This window comes from Chrysemys picta, chromosome 2, assembly GCF_011386835.1.
Source record: "Chrysemys picta bellii isolate R12L10 chromosome 2, ASM1138683v2, whole genome shotgun sequence".
NCBI lineage: Eukaryota > Metazoa > Chordata > Testudines > Emydidae > Chrysemys > Chrysemys picta.
Genome location: NC_088792.1, coordinates 286,784,024 through 286,811,500, shown reverse-complemented (window position 1 = coordinate 286,811,500; position 27,477 = coordinate 286,784,024). Strand labels below are relative to the sequence as shown.

Genomic DNA, 27,477 nt, shown 5'->3' with positions numbered 1-27,477 from the left:
GATCTAGTGACAAATAAGCCCCAGAAGGTTTGGAGTTCCATTTGGGGTTGGATTACACTCTAGAATTTCCCATTCCAGATCCAGCCTCATTTGAAATTCTTTGGGCTAAAAAATCAAAGAAGATTAGGTTCTCTTGTGAGGTTTCTGATATTTCCTGGCTGCTGTTCAAAATTCGGGCCTGAAACAGCAAAGTGCTGAGAGTTACTAACCTCTCGCTGACTTCAATGGGAGTTGAGGGTGTGACCCCAGGTCCTTTGGGTACCCTGTGGCAGAGGTCGCAGGAGTGCATAGGATTACCAGGATTCCCTGGATCTGATCTCCATATAATCAAAGGGTGTCATGTAAAGCCTTTACTGGATACCTGTGCCACACAGATCATCATAATCATTGCACAGTGACTGGATGGATAATATATCAGGCGCTATGGTTGTATACTGAAATGTATGCTTTTAAGGTCTGTGAGTAGGGGCTGGTCACCAGAAAGTGATCAATAAGTTTCTTTCAGGCAGGAGATGCTTATCTGCCTGAATGGCTGTATGTAGATGAGTAATTCTTCACAGTGGATGCTAATCAATAGAGCAACATTCTAATCAAGTGATTGCAAAGTCTCCAGAGGAGATTCGATAAAAGAAAAACAAACAAACAATAGGGGATACCCTGTTTACAAGTGAAGACAATGGATGCTTGGAACTATATCTGGAGGTCCAGAGGTATCCTGTACCAGGTATCCTTCACCTATTGGACGAACTGCCAGCTGGCTTGTCTCATGAATGGAGGATCACATTTGGTTTGGGTGTTTCATGCTGGGAGAGAGATTTGGGGGAGCTATCCTTTGTGAGACAGGGGAATGTTTGGTTATCTAAGTTTAAGCTCTAGAAGTGTGTTATGATTTTATTTTTATGTAACCATTTGGTTACATTAATTTTACTTGCTGCTTGTCAAATCTCTGTCCTTTGTGAATTAAACTCTACTTGTTTTCACTATAAACGTATTGAAGTGAAGCATAGTTGTTTTCACTCTAAACGTATCTAAGTGTGTTAAATGGAGCGATGATGCTGAGGTGACGTCGGTGACATGGTGTGTAGCAAACCTATGAATTCTGTGAGTGTCCAGTGGAACAGGGGCTGGACATTCTCGGGATGTACAGAGGGCTCGGCGGTTGGACTGGACTGATTGCTTACCTGTAGAAGGACAGTGGAGCTGGATGGGGTGAGAAGGGCGTGCTTGTGTTTCCTGTGGCTGGCAGAGTCAGGAGCTGACACCTGGCAGGCACAGAGAAGGCTTCCTCATGCTAAGGGCAGGTGGTAGTGAGGTACCTCACAATCGTGGGGACCCTCGGGAGGTGGCATAAAGGGTCCATAACACTTCAGAGAAGGTACCTGGTCCTTCATAGTCCAGGGCCCTTTGTTCAAAATTTATTAGACCCATTCTCCATCCACTATAAAATCACTCCTCAATGGTCAGATTTCTTGGCTCCATCTCATTCTCCAATTCACTGTCCATCTGGGTTTGGGGACTGAGAGGAATCATCAGGCAAAGGTTAAAGAACAACAGGCAGAGGAAGTCTGGGTTGTTGATGTTTATAGTTGTCAATAGGGAAATAATCTTCCCATGACACCTGAATATTGGAAAGTTTACAATAGAGAACAAGGAAGAAAAAAACACCAAAAAAACAAACAAACAAACCCCACAACAACCCCCAAATTCTTGCAATTAACCATCTGCTTTAACTCTTGTTTTACACTCAGTTCCTAAGGACATCTCTGGAGATGATAGGGGACAGTGCGTGGAGCAGCCAGATAAGCCTTGAGTTGAGCCAGCAGATGGCCGGCTATGCCAGCCCCTCCAAAGAGAAGGTTTGTTATCTGTTAAGGCTTAGTTTCTAGTTCATTTCCCTTGAAATTCTGACTGGGGGACTGCATAAGGCTTCTCTCAAGGCTTCATTACTTTATATTTTATTCTGCATATAAAATTTGTTTTTAGTTGTTTCCTGCTCTCTTGCCGCCCGCCCGCCCTTCCAATATTTGCTTGGACAGGCTGCTTGTCTGTACTGCATTGTTGGTTCTCTGGCTGGGCTAGATGATGGGATGTTTCTGCAGTCTGGATGCTTGGACTTGGCTATCGTGTTCCTTCCTGAGTGTTGCTGAGCTGGGTCTGTACTGACAGGCACGTTGTGTTACTGATATCTCAGGGCTGGTCTCTTTCTTTCAGAGTTTCCTGTATAAGGCGCTAGGAACGTCCTTAGCAGTTTGTCAGGACCTGGTCCATGTTAAATCACAGATTAATACATTTCTGACGACAACAGATTATACGGAAGCCCCTGAGAGAGAGGTGAGGACTCTGTCCCTCTCCCCACTTTACCAAGGAATCCCTGAATGCTCCCTGTGGGGCTCAGCTCTGAGTTGGCCTCGGGGGACAGACGCCATTTTGCTTCACATCCTCTTCATTGCTATTTCACTCAGCCCCCTCCCTCTCCCCATGTGTCTCAGGCCTGATTGGCACATTACACCACTTCAGGTGAAAGGAATGGAGTCGTGGGGTCTATCAGGCACCTGGTTCGATCCTAACCAGTATTTTTCTTGGGTGACAGGGAGTCATTTCCATCCTCGCATTGTCTGCTGAGAGCCACTTGGACCTCACCTTGAACGCACTTCAGGAGTTTGGGGCTGCAATGAGCAAGGTTAAGATTTCTGGGTTCATCGGCCGCCTGAAGGTAAAGGAGCCAGGGGCTTCTCTCAAACTTCCTCTCCCTCTAAAGCAGGGGCAGCAACCCTGCGGTAGTGTCTGCTCTGGTCAGCTAGCATTGTCCCCCAATGTATGCGTTCTACGTGATGCCTGCAGTTAAGCAGAGAGGAGCACAATCTGGAGCTGGGGTTCTCTCAAATGATTTTTATCGTCTGATGTCTTTTCCATGCAAGCGACTGATGTAGTTCCCACACATTGTGCATGGGAGGGGCGCTCAAGCCATGAGACATCAGATGATAAAAATCATTTGAGAGAACCCCAGCTCCAGATTGTGCTCCTCTCTGCTTAACTGCAGGCAGTCTGTTGTAAAATGATGGTAGATACACTGGAGGGTAGGGATAGGATACAGAGGGACCTAGACAAATTAGAGGATTGGGCCAAAAGAAACTTGATGAGGTTCAACAAGGACAAGTGCAGAGTCCTGCACTTAGGACGAAAGAATCCCATTCACTGTTACAGACTAGGGATCGAATGGCTAGGAAGTAGTTCTGCAGAAAAGGACCTAGGGGTTACAGTGGATGAGAAGCTGGATATGAGTCAACAGTGTGCTCTTATTGCCAAGAAGGCTAATGGCATTTTGGGCTGTATAAGTAGGGGCATTTCCAGCAGATCGAGGGACGTGATCGTTCCCCTCCATTGGACATTGGTGAGGCCTCATCTAGAGTACTGTGTCCAGTTTTGGGCCCCACATTACAAGAAGGATGTGAAACATTGGAAAGAGTCCAGCAGAGGGCAACAAAAATGATTAGGGGGCTGGAGCACATGACTTATGAGGAGAGGCTGAGGGAACTGGGATTGTTTAGTCTGCAGAAGAGAAGAATGAGGGGGGATTTGATAGCTGCTTTCAACTACCTGAAAGGGGGTTCCAAAGAGGATGGATCTAGACTGTTCTCAGTGGTACCTGATGACAGAACAAGGAGTAATGGTCTCAAGTTGCAGTGGGGGAGATTTAGGTTGGATATTAGGAAAAACTTTTTCACTAGGAGGGTGGTGAAGCACTGGAATGGATTCCCTACAGAGGTGGTGGAATCTTCTTCCTTAGCGGTTTTTAAGGTCAGGCTTGATAATGCCCTGGCTGGGATGATTTAGTTGGGAATTGGTCCTGCTTTGAGCAGGGGGTTGGACTAGATGACGTCCTGAGGTCCCTTCCAACCCTGATATTCTATGATTCTAAAACTGGCAAATATCTAGATGAGTTGATATACCCCCGGAAGACCTCTGCAGACCCTCAGGGGTACACAAGTACCCCTGGTTGAAAACCACTGATCTAAAGGATAGAGCAGGAGGCTAGGCCTCTGGGCTTCCATTGCCGGCTCTGCATTTACTCACTGTGCAGCCTTAGGCAAGACATTTAGCGCCTGATCTTGTACCCACCAGTGTCAATGACTAAGCTCCCGTGTACTTCACTGCTCTATGTTCAGCATTTTAGGCTCTCTGTGTCAGAGTGACCCGTGGGAATGACGGAGATACTAATAACTCCCTACCTCACACAGTTATTATATTGCTTAAATACTGTTTGCAAGTGGTTTGAGATCTTTGGCTGAAAAGAGCTTTGCAAGTGCAAACTGCTATTGCTGCTGTGAGCAATTCCTCGGTCAGCAGCAGATCAGAATTCCAAGGCAAAATGAATCACAAGAACTTGTCTCTAGTGACGTTTCCAATTGTCTAGGACTACCACCGTGGGAAAAGAGGCAAGACTCGCAGCACCCTGATGCTGACATACAGCAACGTGGCTGTTCATACTCCAAAAGACCAGCTTCTCTCCCGAGTAGAGGCAGACATCACAGGGAACATCCTTCACCATTACAGAGCCAGTTGTCAGGTAAGAGCTTTTGTGTGATAAGTGTTAGGGGCATTACCCTGAAGTTATAGCATTGCCTCTGAGTTTATAGAGAGAGGGCTTGTATTTTCTAAAACTCTCCTTTGAGCAATAATTTGTCACATAACTCACATTTAAAACTGTAATGGACGGAGCGTGAGCTGTCACATGTTGTATCAGTTTTGTTGCTCTTCTTTGTATTTGCTCTAGTTTCTCTATATTCTTCTGAAATTCTGTAGACCACAGCTACACAGTAATTCAGATGCGGTCAGACTCAGGCTATTCAGAATAACACTCTAACTCCCCTAATATGTATGTGTATCTAGCGCTATCTTTCGCTACCCAAGAGAGACTAGTGCTAGCTTGTATTTAGTTGATTTGCTGTCACTCTGTTTCTTGGACACACTACTTCCCTTACCTCTTATCTGTCTTCTTGTTTGTCTGTGTGCTCCTTATTTCTGTTCCCTAGGTGTCTGACTGCTGGCACTGACTCTCATCTCCGTGCAACCTCTCCACGTCACTTTGCCATTCAATTCTGCCCTGTCTGACTGAGACTCTCCCTTCGGCATTGTCAAAAACAGTTGAACCAAACTGATATCTTCTAGTAGTTCACAAATGCAAATATTATGTAGTGTGGCCCCTGATATTGACCTCTGCAAAACACCCCCTCTGGATACATTTCCTGCCTTTTGGAAGATTTAACAATAGTGATTTCTCTCTGCTCCATATTCACCCGCCAGGACCTTTTGAGGATGTGTGTTATGTTGGACATACATTGCTAAGAGCTGTTTTGCATTTCGTTTTTCAGGTGCTGGGCATCACTGTTACGAACAAGGTAAATTCTAAATAATCTGCTCTCAGGTCTTGCATTTTCTATACACAAGTTGCTTGTTCAAATTGCACAGAGCTTGATTTCCTTGCTACATCAAGCAGGAGTCCTGGTTGCTCTGGTGTAAGTGGACCTGGATTTATTTGATGATCCTGGGTTTTCTTTTCTTCTGAGGTGGGTGCAGAGCTGGGGTCCTCTGCCTTCTGGGGTCTGCGGACACCTCTCTTCTCTCCTGAGGCTAGATTTAATTCCTGATCTTTATCGTCTGGACTCTGGTTCTCCTCTCAGTTTCTCATCCACATCCTCTTGTTTCTCCTTCTGGATTATGTAGGACATGTACCTAAAATTAACCCTCATCCAGAATGTCACGGAGATTAGCTGTGCCATCTTGGAGACCAGAGACTCCCAGGAGTTCGAATTCTCTTACAAACAGGAGCTCCTTGGCTACATGCTGGTGAGTGATTAGGAGCTTTGAGGACTGAAGTACAAAGGAGTTTGTTGTAATGCAATAAGACTGGTTTTCCAGGGAGATGTTATTTTATCCATTGGCTGTGACTGTACTACTGCAGTCTCATGAGCTACCTGCATGGCACCCCGAATGCTGGGTCCACTGTGAGCTCGGCAGGGATGCTGACATATTGTGGGCTGTAACTGGAAGGAATGGCTTGTGTCTGGTGAGTTATCTTTTTGTCCTCCGTATAGCCTGCAGATGGCCCTACGGTCCATTTCAGAGGCAGAGAGCCTGCTGAGCCCGGTGTCTGTTTATTACAGGTCTGGCATATGGCCCTATTTCAGGGTGGGAGAGGAAGACCTCTCTGCCTTTCAGATCCATTTCCCATTTTTATGTCCCTATTAATGCATTTCAGGACTTCATTAAAAAGGAGCCACTGGATTCCCTGGCATCTCCAGTTCGCTACAAGGCAATTCTTGCCATTGAACATCTGAGGTAGGCTATTTTCTGCCACATTTCCTGGCACTGTGATGACTTCTTATTTGTTAATTCAGGAGTGTCAGGTTGGGAGCAGTCTGATGCCTGCAGGGTTTGGCTCAAATGCTGCTCACCAGCAGAACGTCCCTTCTTGAGGGTTTGAATGTGTCCATTTGGAGGTTTGTGCTTGAAAGACACAAGACTGGAGGTTGTGGGCCATGCAGTACAATGGAGGAGAGTTCAGATGGGGAGGGAGGTATCTGGCTAGCTGGCAGGGGGAAGGAAGCTTGTGGGTTTCTCTAAAAAGGGGACTTGACGCTTTAGGTTTACTTCTAGATGAGACAATACTTAATAGCGGTGCAAAGAGGTGCTCAGCTGCAAAGTGAAGGGTTGTTTGCATTTGGGGTTCTAGACTGGGGCAATCTCTAGCCATTGGACCCACTCTTTTACTTGGAGGTGGTACTGAGTCTAATGCATGACTTTTCTCTCTTTCTTCTGCCAGCAAACTCAAACCATCTTTGACCTTGGAGGAAAACCGTGAGCTCCTTGATCAGTGTTTCAAAAGTTTATTTCCCCTTCCTCCCTTGGAGGAGACAAAAGAGGAAGGCGAGGCAGCGAAGGATGCTCTGCATATACAGGTACGTGACAACAGTTCTCCTCTGGCACCATCCACTGTATTTCTGCCCAGCAGGCACTGGGTGATGGCAGTCACACATGGCCTCCCTGGCAAGGTTATGGTTAGCTTTCCCCGGCCCACACACACAAATGATCTGTGATGAGCCTCACTCCTTCTCTTCTGGTTTCAGTCACTGTACGTAGGGTCCTTGGAAGCCCTTGGCAAGCTAATGAAGACTTTGCTGGAGGAAGAACCAACCGCAGACTGGTTCCAGGAAATGTTTGATGTGAGTAGACCATTGAACGGCGGTGGAGATTGTTTCTTGTGTTACAGCAGGGAAGAATTAGAGATTTAGGGGGTCAAGCTTCAGTTGTGGAGGTATTTTCCACAACGGAGTTAATTTTAGGGAGAAAGCACTACATTCTTCCTTGTGATAAGTGGGCATGTGCCCCATTGAAATCCACGGAAGCTATGCCATTTTATGCCAGGGCTGGATTGGGATCGAATTCTTACAATGGAGTTGACACTACTTGGACTGGCAAGAAAATCACCACTGCAGTAGCCAAATCCAAGAGAACCAGTTGAAACTGATCACTTCTTCGAAGAGGAATTCATTACTATTGAGTTAAGCCCTGTGTATGGAAACTCATTCAGAGGAGACTTCCTGTTCCTCAGACATGAACAGAATATCTTGAAGAGCTGCGGGGTGGGGAGTTTGATGCACCTTCCGTATAAAAATGAAGTTATAAAAGGAGCTGGGCTGGGGGGACTTCTCTGCTCTTATTCAAATGAATAAAAAGAAATGCTCCTCTCTGTCATTTTGCCACTCGACGTGGGAGAAGTTGCCCAGGAAACAGACCACAGCAGCAGACATCAAACAGCATGCAATGTGCTAGACAGCTCCCATCAGACAGTCTACAGCAGACATCACATACATGGGCCCAGATTCATCTCTCATGTACCTCCTTTGGCTTCAATCACCAGAGGTGAATCTGGTCCCTGGGACTTGTATATCTAAGAGGCTGTTCCATTAGACATGTAATTCCTTTGCTACACCGAGGTCAGATGCTTTGGAGAGGGATTTTAGTGACAATTAAACCTGTTTAAGAGGAACTTTTGGGAGGGATTTTCTGGTACTAACTCTGTCCATTCCCCTGCTCTACCAACAGCTACTAAGGCCATGGGTCAGTTCAGAGAAGGAGTGGGAGAGAGAAAGGGCCTTGCAGGCCAGCACCCAGCTGCTGACTGCCTATCAAGAGACAGTTAATAGCACAGTGAGTATAGCCTCTTACTCTTCCTTGAGCGAATTCCCTGCTTGTATCAGATCTGACACTCAACGCAAATGCATGACAAACTCTTCCAGGGCAGCAGCTGGGATCTCAAGGTGACTAAGATCCCCCCTGCTTCCAGAAGAGAGGTTTACACAACAATGCTGTGACCACACTCCGGGCAGACTGCAAGAAGTAGAGGGCAGACAATCCCCCAAACTGATGGCTTATTCTCTAATTAGATTCACCAAGTCAACAACAGAAGAGCCCCCACCCTAGTTAAGAAGATGCCAAACGCAGTCCCCTTTTGGCAGTCCAGACCCAAGATGCCAAACGCAGTCCCCTTTTGGCAGTCCAGACCTTGTCTCCCATCTAAACATCCATGTCTTAGAAGAAGGGGGAGGGATAGCTCAGTGGTTTGAGCAGTGGCCTGTTAAATCCAGTGTTATGAGTTCAATCCTTGAGGAGGCCATTTAGGGAAGTGGGGTAAAAATCTCTCTGGGGATTGGTCCTGCTTTAAGCATGAGGTTAGACTAGATGACCTTCTCAGGTCCCTTCCAACCTTGATATTCTATGTCTAATATAGTGAGGGGTTACTGAAAACCTGGCTCACCATATGTGAGGTTCACTGATCATAAAGGACCAGATGCTTATCCCCAGGTCAACATGAATCTCAGGTCTTTCCCAAATATCACGCTGTCAGCCAGTCCTTAATAACTAAATCTAAGATTTATTGTTAAAAGAAAGAAGAGAGTTACAAATGGTTAAATGATCAATATCCATACAAGTGACTTTCAATGTTCATAGTTCAAGATCACAACAGTGATGGAATAAACTGCTGGTTTGTAAAAGTCTCTCTGGAATCATCCCAACAGATCAGAATCCAAAGGCAGCTTAGATGTAAAGTCTGTTAGTTTTTCCATGCACTTTCCAGGTTATTCCAAATGATTATTTGGAAAATCTCTGTCCTATGATAGACTCAGGCCCGAGCCTTCTCTTTTCTAGCTATTCTAGCAGGCTGACAAGCCTACCTCACAGAAATTGTCACAGAAGGACCTTCCCCCAGTGCAGATCACCTGTTGTACTTTGCTTTGAAGATAATCTTCTATTATCATTCTATTAACACAGTCAACTAGTTACATTCCTTCACATAAGGTAATTAGCCGTTCTTCCATTATAACACAGATAGTTAAGCTGAAGATAATGTAGAAATGATTGGCTTCCTGGAGTGTCTTACATCTTTGATTTTAAGGTTAACTGACACCTTGCATACATAATTACGGCAATTAAGACATGAAAGGGAATTAGCATCTACAAGCTAATTTGGTTACATTGCGAAACTTCTAACCAGGTATAGATAAACACAGACAAATACACTTAGCCTCTATTGTTCCTTTTTGAATGCGTTGATGATTGCTAGTCTAATACATCTCTTTGAAATTCACATGCAAGTGAACTGTCGTGATACAGTAGAAGCGCCTCTTGTTAAGTTATTATGGGTCATACACAGGTTAATCTTTAATGCAGATGAGGCTAGGGGAGTTGTCTCTGTTCTTCATTCTGTATGCAAAAATGGAGACGTCTTAATCTTGTCACCCTTGTCAGGCGGGGTCTAGGTGTGTCTCCCCATGCCCTTCATTGTTCTCTGCAGGCCTTTTCTCCTATCGGTTTTGGTTCAAACAGAGACGGGGGTGAGGGGTGTCCTTCATGAGTCACACAGGCTAGATACTGCGCCCTGGTTCCCCAAAAACACAGAGCTGACTGGTATCAACAATAAGGATGGCAAGTGAAGTCTAGTACAGCTGGAGAACGTTCATTCTTCATTCTTTTGTAATTAGACTCAGGAAACTTTTAATCGGTTTGGATCTCTGATTGGACTAATAGCACCATACAGCTGTGATTCACTGGCCACGTCCCGTCAGTGGGTGGTTGACTGTATCAGCTGCCTTCTCTGTATACAAGGTGAGGAGACCATTAGCAGGTATAAGGAATTCTTCACCATTAGCAGGTATAAGTAACTCTTCACCTTCTTTCACTGTTGTAATGTCCATTTTTCTGCCTGTCTAGTTCTTTCTGTCCTGTCTGTTGGCACTTAGATAACAGAATGGTGGGCATCTTGTAAACACCTCATTAGAAGAGAAGATTATGATGTGTAAAGAGCCTAGCACACTTTTGGGAACTGTACAAATAATAAATGGTCTGCATACAGGTAGATGACTGCTAATTCCTTAGGGCTTGTCTACACAGGGACACTAAGGAAAGTTAATCCAAATGAACTAAAGGTGTAAATTTAAAGTGGCATTAAACACATGTGTGGATGCTCTGATTCTGAATTAAAATGGCGCTTATTAATTTTAGTGAATTACATGAATTAAACTAACCTGAAATAAGGCCCCTTTAATTCTAAATAAGTGTGTCCCCATAGGTGTTTAATGAAGTTTAACTAATGCATTTTGAAAATTAATTTGGATTAGCTTTCTTGACTATCTCCATGTAGACAAGCCCTTGGTACTAAACATTTTCATTCTCTTTACCCTGCCACTGGCTGTATTGGAGGGGTTTCCTGGAATAATTCTTTAAACAAAAAGTTCTTCCAGCAACCCTCTGTCATGAGCATTCAAAGCTACTGGAAGAAGTGTAGGTCATTTTCCCCTCTGTGAAAGAGTAGGATATTCTTTTCACCTAATGGTTAGATGTAAAGGGATAGGGCTTGGTTATCGTTTCAGGCCATTTCCAATTAGGGTGACCAAACAGCAAATGTGAAAACTCGGGACAGGGGGTGGGGGGTAATAGGAGTATATATAAGAAAAAGACCCCCCAAATCGGGACTATCCCTATAAAATCGGGACGTCTGGTCACCTTATTTCCAATTATTATTAATCAGTCCTAAAAAACAGTGTTGGTGATTCAGAAACAGAAGAAGGGACTCCAATCTTTGCATGTACAAGATAGAAATCCCAGCATTGTTTAGAAGTGACTGATGAGCCTGGGTTTCCTGCCGAAGTTTTTGTCCAGCCCCATCTCTTTTACAATGAGAGTTTGGTGGAGGGATTCACCTCTACATTGGAACCTGAGATCTATCTGCATGACTTGTACTTGACTATGAGATTAGATTTAAATACTGAGAGCAGAGAGGCTACTGAAACCAGACACACCCAGAAAGCTGCTCCAAGCTGAATACAGTGCTTGTTCAATCCTGTATCATTCACAATAACATATCACTACTGTTAACTTTCAGACATTTAGGGTGTAATCCCGACTCCATTACAGTCAACAGGAGTTTTGCCATTGACATTGATGGGGCCAAGATTTTACACTATGCTGATAACAGCATAGCACATGGATCCTTCTGTATGAATATCCATGCAATAGAGGTTCAGTTTCATTAATCGTTACAGTACTTTTTCTCCTTTTCTCCACTCCAGGCCAGTCCATGAACCTGGGGTCAGCGGCGGAGGAGCTGAGATGTCTCCGTGAAGCACTAACAGCTCCAGACCCTGAGGCTCTGTTTCAGGCATCTTCCAAAATGGCCAGGGTAACTGACTCAAAAAGCTTGTGCGGATGTTCTAGTGACGGGGCACTATTCATTTTACATTTACGCTTTTCTGATGCCTTTCCGTACTTTGGGTGAGCTGTGGGAGCGGGGCATTCATTGCTAGTAACCAGCAAGATGCTTTTCATAGACGTGTGCTACGAATGTCATGTAAAAACCAGATTCCACAGAATGTTGCACGCACATGAAAACACGCACACAGCTGCGCACACATGTACCTATCCAGCCATCCATGAGAAAAAACTGTGTTAGTGGAACATCAAGCAGAGAAACCAGCCAGTCTTCATTCTGTCACTTTGTGGGTTTGCCTTAGCCTATATTTGTGGGCATGCCTCTCTTTACTTCATTTTATAAGTTGTAAAAAGATGCAGTGTGTATCAGAGAACACAAACTGGAAACTCACCTCCTGCATATCCAGTACAATGTTGTGCTAACTGTACAACAGAGGCTTTGTCTCTAACCTGATATCATTAGTGTAGAATACCAAAATGTCGTCTATAGACTGTAGAGAGAATTGTAATCCCAAATGGCTCGCTAGACAGGAGGCTAATTAACAATTTGTTGATGCATCTGTCTTTTCATAGAGATATTAGGCCTCCATTTTTAAAAAGCCAGACATCATTGCAGTCTCTCCTGTTTTTGATTTGTTCCCAGGTTGTGAGTGAGTACTTTCCCTCAGAACAGGCCACAGACTTTATTAAGGCCACATTGGGTGGTATGCTGTCGGCCAGCCCCACCTGTGCCACGGCAGCTGGACTGTGGATGAAGATCATCCTGAAGGAGTGTGGAGATGCCATGCTGGACAAGGTAAAACGGGAAACTGGAGAGGTTTTCTGCCTAAACTCTAGGCTTTTAGATCTTTGCCCTTATGTGTAAGGAACAAAAATCTTGCTGTTTCTCCCCCTCGGACATCGAGTCGATTCCATCTCTGTTCCTACCCTAAGATAGGCAATGGCAGAATCAATCGCAGTAGACAGAGATAATCCAAGGGAAAAGGAAGATGGTTGGTTATTTATTTGTCTAGCTTGTTGCCACAGTATTCAGCCAAGAAAGGCTTGAAAAAACAGACTCTGGGGAAGATACAACAAGACAGAATGACTGGCACTTGGAATCATCCAGTTATTAGGAGGCCTATGGCTAAGGGCTACCTGGATAAAAATAGCACTGTAGTCATTCCCAGTCAATCTGGAGCCTGGGCTCTGAGACCCACCCTCTTGCCAGGTTTCAGAGCCTGGGCTCCAGCCCAACCAGGAACAGCTACACTTTTACACTGCTGTGGGATTTTTTTTGCTGTGTAGACGTACCCTTTAAGAATAGAAGTGGGGAGGGAGGGAGAAAACTATAGTGTCTTCGGGATCCACTATTTATATGCCTTATTCTGGAGCCCAGTGCGTTAGGGCTAGATGAAAGGAGCACTCCACAAATCTTCTAACAAGGCTGGTGAAAGGTCTCAGGACAGGGAACCCTCACAGCAGAACTGCCATGTTTGCACAGTGTTTTGAAGATGTGAAGGGCTAGGAGGGAATATAAGAGATCATCACCTGTTCATAGTCCCAGGCATTTGCACGCTGTGTTTAAAGCACTTGCATATTTTGTGCTTGTGGTTGTTTATGAACTAGGCATTCTTCCAGGCAAATGGTCAGATTTGGCTGCTTAAATCACACCTGCAAAATGTGGGCAAGCAAAGCCTTCTTTTGTGCATGCCAACTGGTTTATTTAATGCATAGCTGGGCACCACCACGTTAAATTACCTGGTATGTATATGTGTGTGTCAGTGTTAGTTTTTACAGCCAAGTGTGGGCAATTTTTGTGGGTTAAATTTATGCAGACATATTTGAACATTTGTTTCTTGAAGTGAAGAATTTCTAAAAAAGCAGCAACTGGCTAAATGGCTAAATAAAGATTTTGATTCTGTAGAATGAATGGAGAGAAAGAAAAAGGGACATTTCTTTCTGGTTTTGTTCCTTCCAGGTGCCAGATATCCTGGTTATAATATATAGCCACATGCCTACTATCCAGGAGGGCGGCTTGAGGCAGTTCCTGGTGGAGGCAGTGTCCATTTTAGCTCACCGTGACCTAGAGACAGTGATCTCCAGCCTCCTCGGCGAACCTCTGCCGATGGACAGGTATATACCACTACCTATTGCATTCATCTTGGTGAAACATGGATCCCACAGCTTTACTGGGAGATGTAGGGCTTTATTTAAGCAGCAAACAATTTGGGATAATTCCTAAAGGTTAATAGCCTGGGTCTTTCTGCAGGAAGGTCCAAGAGCACCTTAAGGTGGGGTGCGGAGAGAAACTAAGTGTCATTCTGTTTACATTAATTAATAGCTGCTTTGATATCCTAAAGACCTATCTTTACTGGTATAACTGGAGTGTATTGTTGGAAACATCTACCTCTCTAGACACCTGAATTGACCTCACTCTGGAAATTAGCAGTGGCTGTTGGTTTCCTGGTAGCATGACAGCTTCAAGTCCAAATCCCTGGCTGATTGCAAAGAATAGAGCCAATATTATCATCAGACCTCTGCTTGGTATCAGTGAGGGTGTGGCTGCTAGAGTAGAGTTGCTGTCCTGGGTACTTAAAACTGGACTGGAAGCAAATCCATCATTTCATTTAAAGATCCCTAACTGAGTTATCAGTTATTAGTGCTGGAATCTAAGACCATAAGAACGGCCATACTGGGTCAGACCAAAGGTCCATCTAGCCCAGTATTCTGTCTTCCGACAGTGGCCAGTGCCACATGCCCCAGAGGGAATGAACAGAACAGGTAATTGTCAAGTGATCCATCCCCTGTTGCCCAGTCCCAGATTCTGGCAAACAGAGGCTAGGGACACCCTTTGTGAAGGGGACATAGGATGGCCACGAATATTTGGTCTCATAGTTGTATGTCCAGTGTGGCAAATTGCCAGCACTATTATGTTGCGTCCCGCACTTTCTCCTCTTGTGGGGGTGCAGGGCACTGTTTCTCACCCCTGAACTGGGGTATCAACTGTCCCATTAGTGTCCCAGAAAAGGGGAGTGGAGAGGGAGGGACCTGGGCCCACCCTCTACTCCAGGTCCCAGCCCAGGGGCTCTAGGGATAGCAGTGAACCACATGAACTAGCGATTCTTTCCCCTGGGCTACTTCCCTCTCCAGCCCTTCAGCTTGTGGGGCTTCGTGCCCGCTCTCCGCTTGGGCCAAGTTTCTCCCAACCCCTTGTGTCTGTAGAGTCCCTCTGCTCTGCACAAGCCGGGTTTCCCTTTACCTAGGGTCTTGGTCTTCTGGCCCACCACAGCACTTCTCCAAACTGCTTCCTCCAAACTGCTCTCTGCTCCAACACCAAACCACTCTGCTTCAACTCCTCCAACTGTCTGATTGAAGCAGAAGGGTTTTATCAGTTGACTGGCTTTAGATGCTCTAATTGGCTTAATTGGTTTCAGGTGCTCTAATTAATTGGTAGCAGCCTCTCTTCCCTCTACAGGGACTAAGGCTCTCATCATCCTGGGTCTTTCATATCTCCCATCTATCACTCTCCTGCTGTCCTCTGGCCGTGCTAGATCACACCAGTTAGTAGGAATATGGCTTTTCCTTCATCATCTTGCCTTTTAAACCCTAGATCTTTGTAGCCACATGTTCATGATTCCATATTTACTGGAAAATGGGAAAGCAGGAACTGAGGTTGGCACTCTGTGTCCTGTCCTTCTGAAGTCTAGTATTAATGGTGAGGCTGCAGTAAGACTAGGTCACTTAACCTAGTTCTGTAACTGGGAACTCAATATTTAAACACGAGGAGCGTTAAAGGAGGACAGTACTCCTAACTTTCTCAGAGTAGCAGCCGTGTTAGTCTGTATCCGCAAAAAGAAGAACAGGAGGACTTGTGGCACCTTAGAGACTAACAAATTTATTAGAGCATAAGCTTTCGTGGACTACAGCCCACTAACTTTCTCATCATTGGCAAGGAGAAAATTTGGTCTTTACTTAAATATGACGTATTCAGTCTGAGCCACAAAAGTGTCCAGGGGTCACATGTAACTTCTGTTAAATTGCAGTGACATCACTGAGCTGTGGAGATCTCTGGGGGGAGACCCCTTGCTTGCCACTCAAGTCCTAAAGATCCTGATAGACAGGATAAAGACTCCAACAAGACAAGAAGGCCGCATCACCTCAGAGACTGAAATCGACAGGGATTTGGCAGCTGCTGAACCTCTCTCAGTAAGTAAAGACAGACACGTCTTTCAGGCTTTCCTCTGCCCTGTGACAATCCCGCTGATGCAAAGCTAGAAGTGTGGTATAATATTGCTGTGTGGGCACTTCTCCTCTGATGTACTGTTTCCCTGAGTCCAGCTCTGCTGTCTGTGGAACAAATACGGCAGGTTTAGAGTACGTGGCTGATTTACCTAATAACATCTGGCAATTAGAAAGTCTTTGAACCAGGTTTCTCACAGTGCTTTACAAATATTCCCTAGGACTCACAACATGCCTTGGTAGGTCATCCACATTTGTACAGATGTGGGAAACTGAGCCACGAGTTAAGCGAATTGCTCGCAGTCATTCAAGTTACTGGCAGAAGTGAGAATTTAGTACAGCAGATCTCAGCAGGGGAGAGAGGGTGTGATGGTGTTGGGAAGAGATCTCAGTTTTTACCATTCTCTCCTTTCAGGCAACATGTGCCATCTTTGAGGTGGTGTCAGCACTGCAGTCGAGCAAAGCTGTGCAGGAGCTGCTCCCAGAGTTGTTTCCTGTTCTCCTGCAGCAGATCAGCCAAACTCTTGGACAAGAGATGCCTTTGCCAGGGATAAGCAGCCAGAGGGAATTCCGGAAAGACCTACAACATACTGAGGACGACCCTTGCCGGTAATTAGAAGGAAGGGAGAGAAACAAAGAGAATTCCAATAGAGTTGTGTGACACCCCCAGGAGTTCCCAGGGTTACCCGTATAAGATAAAGCCCCAAATATCGGGACATCTGGTCACCCAAGTTTCTTTCTCTGTCTGTTCCTCTCAAAGAGCTCCTGCCCATGTCCTTTTATACAGTTTCCCTGTTAATGGAATGATTCCTTGACTCACTAGCCCCAATCGGACCTTGTAATCAGGTACACCTCTGTCCAATTAGGCCTTCTGTGAGGAACCAAATTAGTACTAATAGTGACCAGAGTGCTGACTCAAGTGCAAACCCTCAGCACTCTCTCACATCATATCTGGAGATATGACCCCAAAATGTCCATTACTGATCACCACACTCTATGTCCCCAGTGTTTGGGTCCTGATCATGTATCTTTTCCATATCATTGTACTCTGCTAGTGCCCAGACTCCTTGCAGAAAGGAAAAAATGACTGCAAAATTTTGTCCCTAGCAAAACTAGTCATATGAGACGTATGAGACTGAAACTTACCTCCCGGCATCAAGTCCTTCCAGGGACACTGGTGTCCAGGATATTGCCAATGGATGAACTGTCGATGAACAGCAGACCTGACAAGTAACCAGGGCTTCCTCGCTCTGTTCAGGCTGCACCTTCCTACTGATTGCTGCAGTTCTGTGCCTCTCTTTCCCCAGGCTTTCTATCCAAGCATTAGAGGCTGTGCTTTTCAAAGCTGGGAATGAGAGACTGGGGAGAGTGCTCAGGGAGCAGAGAACACAGAGTCTGCTTGAAAACCCCAAGACTCACCATGAGGGAGTGTGTCTGCTGGTGAGGTAAGAGATCTAGGAGGCATGATTTTATCCTTGGGAATCAGTAGCAAATAGAGTGGCTGAGAGGGAACCTCCAGTTTATAGCTTTGTGGGGGTGCCCTGGGTGGAAACACACAGCTCCCATTCATAGATATCAGAGCTGTATGCTCAGAGCAGCTGAGTTTTTGAAGTGTGCAAGCTACCCCATAAGCGGTTTATTTTGTCTTCCAGTGTTCTGCTAAGATCTGAACTAGTAACACCTGAGATCTTACAGAGCCTCCTCCCCTGGGTGAATTCCCCAACAGAAAACCTCCGAGTGACCAGCACAGCTTTCCTTGCCCAGGTAAGACACAGGGTTCTGAAGAGCAGTGTCACCATTAGACTGTTGTCTCATGTTTGCCTTTCTTTCGGGAGTTGTACAGTTCAGTTCATAGGAGTAATTGTCATTTTAGATAGTAGAATGGGTCCTCCTTTATATGGAAACCTCACACGGAATTTCATTACACCTTTCTGAGTCATTCTCTCTCTGGTATTTTTATTGCTGTCATTGCCTATGCTAGCTACACAACCACTGGTGCTGGCTGAGAGAGATACAGAGAGAGTTTGAATTCCTGGACCTCTTCTGCCAAGTCCTAGTGCTGATACTAACCAACAGCTCCTGATCTTGATTTAGCTCAGCAGAACTTCTGAATGAACCTAGTGTCCTAATACTATAAAACAAGCACCATACAAATACATTCACATCTATCCTAGGTTCTCATTACTGTAGTATCTGAGTACCTCAAAACTCTTTAATGTCTGTATCCCCACGACACTCCTGGGAGGTAGGGAAGCACAATGATTCCTATTTTACAGGCAGGGAGCTGATGCACAGAAGGGCTAAGTGACTTGCCCAAGGTCTTTGAGAGAGCAGGAAATTGAACCTGGGTCTCCTAAGTCGTGGGCTAGTGTGATAGCAGCTGGACCATCCGCCCTTTCCACAGCCTTCCTCTAACATCGGCATCATATTTCCCACTTATGCTAAGCAACTATCTTAGGGGCTCATCTGGTTCTAAGAAAAACAATCGATCTGTGCCTGTGACGGGCTGTACCTGGGCTTTGAGGCTCCTTACAAGAGGCCCCGTGGTCCTAGTACACCCTGCCCCAGGCAAACAGCCACAAATCTGGGTCTTACTAGAGAGGCCTCACGAAAGCAGCCAATCAGAGCCCATCAGGCTCAGCTGAAAGGAGCTGCAGGGCCTTAGCAGGTCAGTTCCTGGCAGGACCTGGAGGGGCAAGAAAGGGGGCTGCTCTCTGGCCACAGAAATTCAGGGGATAGCCAGAGTTTGATTCTGGCAGCATTTGCTTAAACTGGATTTGCAGGAAGAGGGTCCCTAAGAACTTTAACCCGGAGGTGAGGGTGAAGCTAAAAGTGGCTGGTAGGAAGAAGCAAAAATGAACTGAAATCAAGCAGTGCCTAGCTACTGTTTCCAGGGTCCATGGTTTGGAACCCAGAGTTATGGGCCGGCCCTGGTTCCCCCACCATCTACAGTGGCATAAGCCCCACGGAGGGGACAGTGCTTATGGAGAGCTTGAACAAAGGGCAGAATTTCAAGGACCCAGAGTTGGGCCTGGAGACCCTAGTGAGGGCAATGGGATTGTTCTTGACTACCCCAGAAGGGGTTCATTTGGACTTTGGGACACAGCCAGAGGCCTGAGCCACAGAAGACTCACTGAGGTCGGCTGGCAGGGTGCGCCAGGGGTGAGAAAAGGACTGTGGTACCACTAAGAGGCTCTCAAGAGGTGAGTGGATCCCTATTATCGTGCCCAAAAGGAAAGCTCCATGTTTTAAGACATTTCTCATTTGTGTGGAATAATAAAGTTACAGTGTCTTATGTGCCAAGTGTCAGAGGGGGAGCCATATTAGTCTGTATCCACAAGACTGTGGCTGTAGGAGGACTCCTTGTTGTTTTTAGTGTATTCCATGTCTGCTCAAATTATATTCCCAATCTTAATGATCATATTGGGGCTAATGGACATGTTGATTTTATTTCAGCTTATGAGTGACCCCATACTCAGGGAGAAGAAGTTCCTTAAGTCTGTCTTGAGCATCTTGGAAGAAAGGTCACAGGATAGGAACAGCATTGTCCGCCAGATGGCTGTGAGAGGCCTGGGGAATTTAGTCTATGGGGCGCCTGAGAAGGTAAGAGAGATTACTGAATAGAATGCAGCATAACTACAGAAACCAGGAGAGAGAGTTGTTCAGAGTTTCCAGAGGCTGCACAAAATGCACTAGGCCAAATTCTGCTCTCTCACATACCCTAGTAACCTCTTTGCAGTAAACATAGAGCAAGCTGGATCCTTTGGTAAGCTGGGCATAAGTCAACAATGTGCACTTTAATATGACCATATGTAAATGTATACATCTGGGAACAAAAAATGCAGGCCATACTTACAGGATGAGAGACTCTATCGCAGGAAGCAATGATGCTGAAAAAAACTTGAGTCATGGCAGATAATCCGTTGAACATAAGCTCCCAATACGAAGTTGTGGCCAAAAGGGCTGAAATGATCCTTGGAGGTATAAACAGAGGAATCTTGAAGAAGAGTAAAGAAGTTATTTTCCCTCTGAATATGGCACTCATGTGAGCACTGCTGGAATACTGCGTCCAGATCAGGTGTCCACAGTTCAAGAAGGATGCTGATAAATTAGAGAGGATTCAGAGAAGAGTCGCAAGGATTGGAAAATATCCCTTTAGTGATAGACTCAAGGAGCTCAATCTATTTAGCTTTACAAAGAGAGGGTTAAGGAGTGACTTGAGGACAGTCTATAACTACTCACCTGGGGAATAAATTTGATAATGGGCTCTTCACATTAGCAAACAAAGGTATAACAAGATTCAATGGGGAAAAATGAAGCTAGGCTAATTCAGACTGGAAATAAGGCATACATTTTTAATGGTAATTTTAATTAACCATTGGAACAATTTACCAAAGGTTGTGGTGGATTCTCTGTCCCTAGCAATTTTAAAATCAAGATTGGATGTTTTTCTAAAAGATACATTCCAGTTCAAACAGAGACTATTTCGGGGAAGTTCTATATTATGCAGGAGGTCAGACCGGATAATCACAATGGTCCCTTTTGGCCTTGGAATCTAAGTAACTAGGAATCTAATAATAGAATTACACAGGGATATTATGGCACCAAGTTGGGCTCATTGTAGCTAGCACCTGGTCTGAAATATAGCTATAGGTCTCTGGGGGGAGACGAGGTTGATGAAATTCCCACAGCTTCATAATTGCTAAAGAAAACTTATTAGAAGTGTGATCAGTGATAAGTGTTCTTTAATGCCATATGTTTGTACAGGTGAAAAAGCACAAGAAGTTTCTTCTGGACATACTGATCGGGGCCTTACATGACATTTTCAGTTCGGAAGTCATTGGCGAGAGCATGAAAGCACTGGCCAAAGTCCTGAAGGAGCTGAAAGAGAAGGACATAGGTTCTTCCTTCAAAGACCTCACCCAACAGATCCGGACCTACTTTGACGATGTATGTGAACAGATCTCTCCAACCCCAGTTCAACCGATCTTGATTAGACTCCATTTACAATGCGTGATGTGGACTCCCTGGGCATTGCTCATGTCAGAGTGAAGAGATTTTAGGCTCCAGGGAAGAGAGGTGTTTTACGGAGGAGGAGAACATTAGGAGGATGGGGATGACATCCCTGCTCTCACAGTCTCACCCTTCTATTCTTCTTTATTGCCACTGAGAACCTCAAAGAAAATCTGAATACTAGATTAGATAGCTAGATAACCATGAAATGGGGGTTACAGAGTACAAGAGAGAGTGTTGGGCTTGTTCTATACCATTTTTATGTGAGAGGGTTGGAATGATAATTCCGTTTTGCACAGAATTTAGAGATTTCAAATTTGGGTTTTGTTCCTATTTGTGGGAACCCCTCTCCCCAAAGTTCAAAACTCTTTGTGAAACAGAATTATTATTCTCAACCTAGCTCTATTGGAAGCCTTGGCCCAGGGCAGTCTGCTCTCAGACTATCCCGGTGCTGGGAACCCAGGAAACTCTGGGAGCTAGAGGTGTCAGGGAGTTGCAAATTTGAGAGCCAGGACTCCCAGGGTCCCAGAAGCTGGGGGCCTGGAAGCCCATGATCCCAATCAGCCTGCTAGATTGGCTGCCACAGAGCTGGATGGGTGCACTGGAAAGACACCAGGCAAGTTTCTAAGGACCCCTACCTGGCTTCCAGAGGAATTTCATCAAAACTGAACGGTCTCTAAAATATTTTGATGAATCAGCAAATTCGAACAAAAAATTGGTTAATTACCCTTTTTCCAACTAGCTGTAGTTGGAATCACTCTACTTTAGCATAGAAGAGATGGCTGTGCAAATTGCATGATGTGATTGTCTCTTAATTACTAACTTGCGGGGCTTTCTTGGCTGTAGGAGGATGATGCTCTTCGCTCAATGGCCTTTGTCCTATTTGGCATCCTGGCCCGGCTGACAAAGAGAAAATGGAAGACCTATTTCGCCGACCAGGTTAAAAAGAGCTGGGTCACACTTCTGCTGCACCTGCAAGACCCAAACCCTGAGATTTCAATGGTAAGACCGACAGTGACTTATTTACTAAGCAAAAGGAATCTTCCTCCCAATGCCAGGGGAGCTCTGCTATTCCTGCCTGCTGTGGAGGCCCAAATTCTCCCCTCAGTTCATTGCCCTCCTGCTGAGTCAGTTCCGGCCAGGTTGGTCCATGGCTGGCTCACCAGAATCCAGGAGTGGTCATGGGTCTGACCCCGACAGGTCTCTGTTCCTGTCTGTCTCTGCACCCCAGGCCCCTCCCTCCCCAGAACAGAGAGACCACAGCTATGCCTGGTGTAGCAGCTTTCATTGGTATATCTGTTCCCAAAAGACATTGATGCTATCTCCAGGTTTCAGTTGAAGCTCTCCCGTCTATTAGTCATTCCTGCATGTTTTCTGCCAATTACATCCAGATGAATCCCGTTTTTTTGATCCTGGAATAGATGAGCAGGCACGCAGATGAGTTCCCTTTGAATGAACATAGCACTCGGTAGGGAACAATTCAATGGTGTGACACTCTTTTTCAGGAATGCAGAGCTACGTTTCACCTCTGTTTACCATTTTTGGGACTGAAGAGACTCCAAAGTGCAATTAATGAGCACCTTGGTGGCACAGCCGAGCTGAAGCCGGAAGAGCTCCAGGTGGACATTTGCAGACACCTTGTGAGTGAGCTGTTGAACTGTCTGAGATTATTGACTGGAGTGGTGGTGTAGAGGTGGGGGGGGGGGATGTGTGATGGATGATGTAAATAACTGTAAGAGTGGGATATATGACTGAGGGTGATGGGAAATGTAAATCTGCCACACATTCCCATTGTTCCCACTTCTACCCAGCCACCTGTTCTCTCTCTTATTTACCTGTGGTTCGTAAAAGCATGTGCTGGCAGTCAAAGGGCACTTCTAGCCAGAGAGAGCTCATGTGTCCCTGATTTCCTCTAGGCCAAAGAGAATGCAGAGCTGCTGGAGAAATTGTACCAAACCACCATCACGTACTTCTATAGCAGCTGGGAAGAGATCCGGGCAGTTGCAGCCAACTTAGCTGGTGAGAGATGATGCCCAGTGTCCCTTTCGGTATTTCCATTGAGGGAGACAGAAACAATCCCACCGTGCAGCGCTGAGCTGCCATTAATCTCTCTGGGCCATGTGAGACAGGCAGGCATTGTGGCCTACGTCTCACCTATCAGTCACCTTGTGAGATCCCTGCTTAGAACTCACTTATTCCTGGCCCCAGTCCTTTGCTCAGACCACTAGACCAAGACATTATCTTAGTATGTCTCCAATAACTGACAGCAGTGGCAAGAGGAACACAGACTGTTTCAAGCAAATGGGTTTTATGGAAACATTCTTTTTAAAAAATGTCTCTCTCATTCTCTTCAGTGTGGACTCTAAACTGCTCTAGCTTCCTCTTGCCCACAGCTCACCGTTAGGCCCACAGTAGGAGATGCCAAAGACCTGTCTAGAGGCTGCTAATATCACTTTGCACTCAACAAGGGAAGGTTTTATTATTATTGTTGTTATTTATTTTACATTGTGTATTTAGGCATCATCCTGGAACACACAGACAGGCAGCGTATGAAATGGCTGGACCTGGAATATCTGCTGATGTGTAAGTAATAAATACAGCTGAAGTCCTGTTCATTAGTGAGTTCTAAAGGAATTTAGCTGGCAAGCAGCAGTAACCGATACCACTGGTGCAAAGTGCATCAGCCCCACAGCAAAGGACAAATTCACTCTTGCCCAGTAGAAAGTCCGCTTTAATTTTCCCTAAAGGAGGAAGCTGCAGAAGGTGTGATATGAGTCAGTACATCTCCTGGTTGTCCTGGCAATGCCCCCTCCACAGCCAGTGCTATCCACTCTTTGGGCTTTATTGGCTCTCTGTGGACTCCCCAGGTGAGAAGAAGTTGTCGCCACTTTCTGCTACCTCGAATTTCCCACCCACATTTTTTCTTCCAGTAGGTGCCCTGTATCCTGCATAAACCAGCTTGGACCTGGCCTCTGTTAAACTCCAGGTTTATTTGAGCTCAGGCAGTGTCTCCTGAATAGAGATGGAAAATAAACTTAAAAGTGGAAGCTATTGAAACAATGGGCCTTCTTCCATTTACAGCAAAGCGGATGACTTGCTGGTAGAGTCGGGGTCTCCCCCTAGTTGAGAGCATGGAAGGGACCCAGTGGAGGAACCTAAAGCTTTGTTTGTATTGGAGAGCTGCTGTAGTGTGGTATTCAGTGGTAATAAGTCACCGGCTATTTCAGGCAGAGGTGACTATATGAAAAGTGGGGCATATTCATCTCTCATGTATTTTCCATCCCATTAGAAGGACTGAGCCCAGTCTCACATTTTTCCATGTGATCATTCTGCTCGGGTAGTTCAAGGTTCTGTGATCACACTTAGCTGTGATTTGACAGTCTGTTCACTAACGTGTTGTCCTCTGTAATTTCAGCTCTCCAGGTCCTACAGAAAGACCCAAGTCCCACTGTCCAGCTGGTGGCAACTGAGATCATAAGTGACATCTGTTCTGGCCGAGTGATTGGGGAATGAAGCGGAACGGAGACAAACAGAAGAAGGCGCTCCAGTAGTATAAGGGCCCTACTGTCAATCAAATGTTCACCCACCCCTTGCCCACCCGTCACCAGAAGTCCGACACCCATAGGGTATTACTTCTGGGGTCAAGGCGGACACATAACCAGAAGCAAGATGTGTCATGTGGCCCCTCTAAGAACTCCTCTCACTACCCTCTACCAATCAGAAGGGGTTTCAGCCACTGGGGACCACCCCGAGAGGAGATTTGACCAACTGGGGGGAGTTCCAGGGCGGGGTGCCCTGTCTGGAAATGGTTCATGTGACCCCTCTAAGAACTCCTCCCACTGTCCTCTCCCAATCAGGATGGGTTTCACCCTGATAGGAACACCCCGAGAGAAGATTTGACCAATCAAGGGGAGTTCCGGGGCAGGGGTGACCTGTCTGGAAATGGTTTGTGTGACCCTTCTAAGCACTCCTGCCACCGCCCTCTACCAATCAGGAGGGTTTCAGCCGCTGGGGACCACCCCAAGAGATTTGACCAACTGGGGGGAGTTCCAGGGTGGGGTGACCTGTCTGGAAATGGTTCATGTGACCCCTCGAAGAACTCCTCCCACTGTCCTCTCCCAATCAGGATGGGTTTCACCCTGATAGGAACACCCCGAGAGAAGATTTGACCAATCAAGGGGAGTTCCGGGGCAGGGTGACCTGTCTGGAAATGGTTTGTGTGACCCTTCTAAGCACTCCTGCCACCGCCCTCTACCAATCAGGAGGGGTTTCAGCCGCTGGGGACCACCCCAAGAGATTTGACCAACTGGGGGGAGTTCCAGGGTGGGGTGACCTGTCTGGAAATGGTTCATGTGACCCCTCGAAGAACTCCTCCCAATGTCCTCTACCAATCAGGATGGGTTTCACCCTGATAGGAACGCCCCGAGAGAAGATTTGACCAATCAAGGGGAGTTCCGGGGCAGGGGTGACCTGTCTGGAAATGGTTTGTGTGACCCTTCTAAGAACTCCTGCCACCGCCCTCTACCAATCAGGAGGGTTTCAGCCGCTGGGGACCACCCAAAGAGATTTGACCAACTGGGGGGAATTCTGGGGTGGGGTGACCCATCCGGAAGTGTTTCGTGTGACCCCTCTTAGAACTCCTCCCACCACCCTTTACCAATTGCGATGGGCTTTGGCTGCAGAGGACCGCCCCAAGAGGAGATTTGGCCAAAATAGGCCAGGTTCTTGGATGGGGTGAACCACCCAGAAGAGGGTCATGTGACCCCTCTAAGGACTCCTCCCAACGCCCTCTACCAATCAGAGTGCAGAACCATCACCCCATAAGTCCCAGTACTGGGCAGAGGAGGCAATCTCTTACCAAGAAGACATGTTTTAGAAATTGTGGAAAGGCTGAGAGGAAACATGGACTCCTCTACCACCCCCGTGAGAACTTCAGACTTTGTTTTAGCCCCGAGGACCTTTGGACTTGTATGGAGAAAGTGCTACAGCAGTGACAGTTCCAAGGAGGGCCCTTTGACTCCACCGTTGGTAGATACCTTGGAACCCGATCCCAAAACCCAAACCTTCGTGTGGCACCCCAATGAGTGTGACGGCCTCTCATTGTCCACCCCCCTAAAGTTGGAAGAGGATCATGGCTTGGGGGAGTCACCAGCGGACAAGGTGAACGGGAAAGACGTCGCTCAGGTAAATGAATGATTAAGAAGCGACGGTTGATCATGGGGGCGTAATGGGGTTAGGAATCGACCTGGCATTGCATAAATCTAAAAACAAGCAGTGGGGTGCTTACACTGTTTTTTGTCTGAAAATCTCTCAACAGCTCGACGATGCCTTTCTCGAGGCCTTTGAGAACTTACACGTCGGTAGCCCTGTGGAAGTAAATATATCATGCATCAGCTGGTTTTGCTCCTGTCTGAGATACAGATCTCAAAAGGAAAATCCAGAAAAGGACAAAATAGAAGAATGAACCAGATCAGACTCCTTCATTGTAGGGGTCATGGCATCCATTTTTACAGGCGGCTGTAAAAGGTTGTGTTAAACCAGGCAATTAATAAAACTTATTGAAATGTGTCCATATGAATGTGTCCCCCTCCATACTTGTGTTAGTAAAAGACGGTACTGGGAACAGTCATGTCTCCACAGATGACTCTGTTAAAGAAAATATATTATATCCCCAGGGAAGTTGGGAGCTTTGGCGCGGTGAATCCTCTTTTTCAAGTGGCCAAAAAGCATAGCAAAACTTTAACTAGAAGACAGGTAACAGCTTGGCTTTCAGACCAGGATGCTTACACTTTACACAAACCGGCTCGAATACAGCTTCACAGGAGGGATTGGGGCTGATGTACATTAAAAGGAGGAAGAGAAAGAGAAATGTATTATACCTGCAATGCACAGGTCCCCCAATACCCTTTAAAAGAAGGGCTTTGATGCGCAGGGCCAGCCATAAGCGAAAGTCCAAGAGGAAGCCTGGGCGAAAGAGAAGACGCTCTCCACCTGGTAAAAGAGAGATATTTTAATCAACATGGCTTTTGTTCACTGCGGGTCTGAAGAGTGCACCAAATCCGAACTAGACTTGTTTCAAATAGCCCCTACTCAGACCAGCATTGAGAAAAGCATCTACATCGAGGTGCCGCTTCTATCGGCTGTTACGAAGTCTGTCCCCATTGATGTTTTTATAGCACGGAATGGCATCGATTATATGGATTTAAACAACACACTGCTGTAACTATGTTGCAAGATTGTAAAAGGAGACGGAACTGAACTCGTCATGGACGCCGAAGTGGGCCTGGTGAATTACCCCGTGGCCTCTGTTTTCAGTCAGTTGGATGTCACGCTGGGAGATGGCCTTGTAAGCCAAAGCAACAACTGTTACCCTTACAGGGCATTTATAGAATCGGCGCTCAATTACAGCGACGACACCTTTACCACGCAATTTTCCACTGGCCTGTTTTACAAAGACACTGCCAGACAAGACGA

The 27,477-nt window shown here is 46.0% G+C and overlaps 1 protein-coding gene and 1 long non-coding RNA gene across 2 annotated transcripts; both read left to right on the top strand.

Moving 5' to 3' along the window:
- Nucleotides 1-4,422: 4,422 nt before the first annotated feature.
- LOC135981211 (maestro heat-like repeat-containing protein family member 2B) lies at nucleotides 4,423-16,603 on the top strand. Its single transcript, XM_065582479.1, has 13 exons — nucleotides 4,423-4,567; nucleotides 5,373-5,399; nucleotides 5,725-5,847; nucleotides 6,260-6,339; nucleotides 6,824-6,959; nucleotides 7,128-7,223; nucleotides 8,107-8,211; nucleotides 10,044-10,167; nucleotides 11,631-11,740; nucleotides 12,413-12,565; nucleotides 13,730-13,884; nucleotides 15,795-15,957; nucleotides 16,406-16,603. The coding sequence occupies exons 1-13, from the start codon at nucleotides 4,457-4,459 to the stop codon at nucleotides 16,601-16,603; spliced, it is 1,581 nt and encodes a 526-aa protein (XP_065438551.1). The 5' UTR covers nucleotides 4,423-4,456.
- A 6,316-nt stretch (nucleotides 16,604-22,919) lies between these two features.
- On the top strand, nucleotides 22,920-24,831 carry LOC135981183 (uncharacterized). Its single transcript, XR_010598142.1, has 3 exons — nucleotides 22,920-23,022; nucleotides 23,521-23,586; nucleotides 24,419-24,831. It is a non-coding gene; the product is annotated as an uncharacterized LOC135981183 (long non-coding RNA).
- The last annotated feature ends 2,646 nt before the right edge of the window (nucleotides 24,832-27,477 follow it).

Excerpts from the sequence above, each read along its gene's own strand:
- LOC135981211 (XM_065582479.1), top strand. The coding sequence starts at position 4,457 with ATGCTGACATACAGCAACGTGGCTGTTCATACTCCAAAAGACCAGCTT. Across the intron at positions 4,568-5,372 it reads ATTACAGAGCCAGTTGTCAG|GTGCTGGGCATCACTGTTAC; the intron begins GTAAGAGCTTTT and ends TTCGTTTTTCAG. Across the intron at positions 5,848-6,259 it reads AGCTCCTTGGCTACATGCTG|GACTTCATTAAAAAGGAGCC; the intron begins GTGAGTGATTAG and ends AATGCATTTCAG.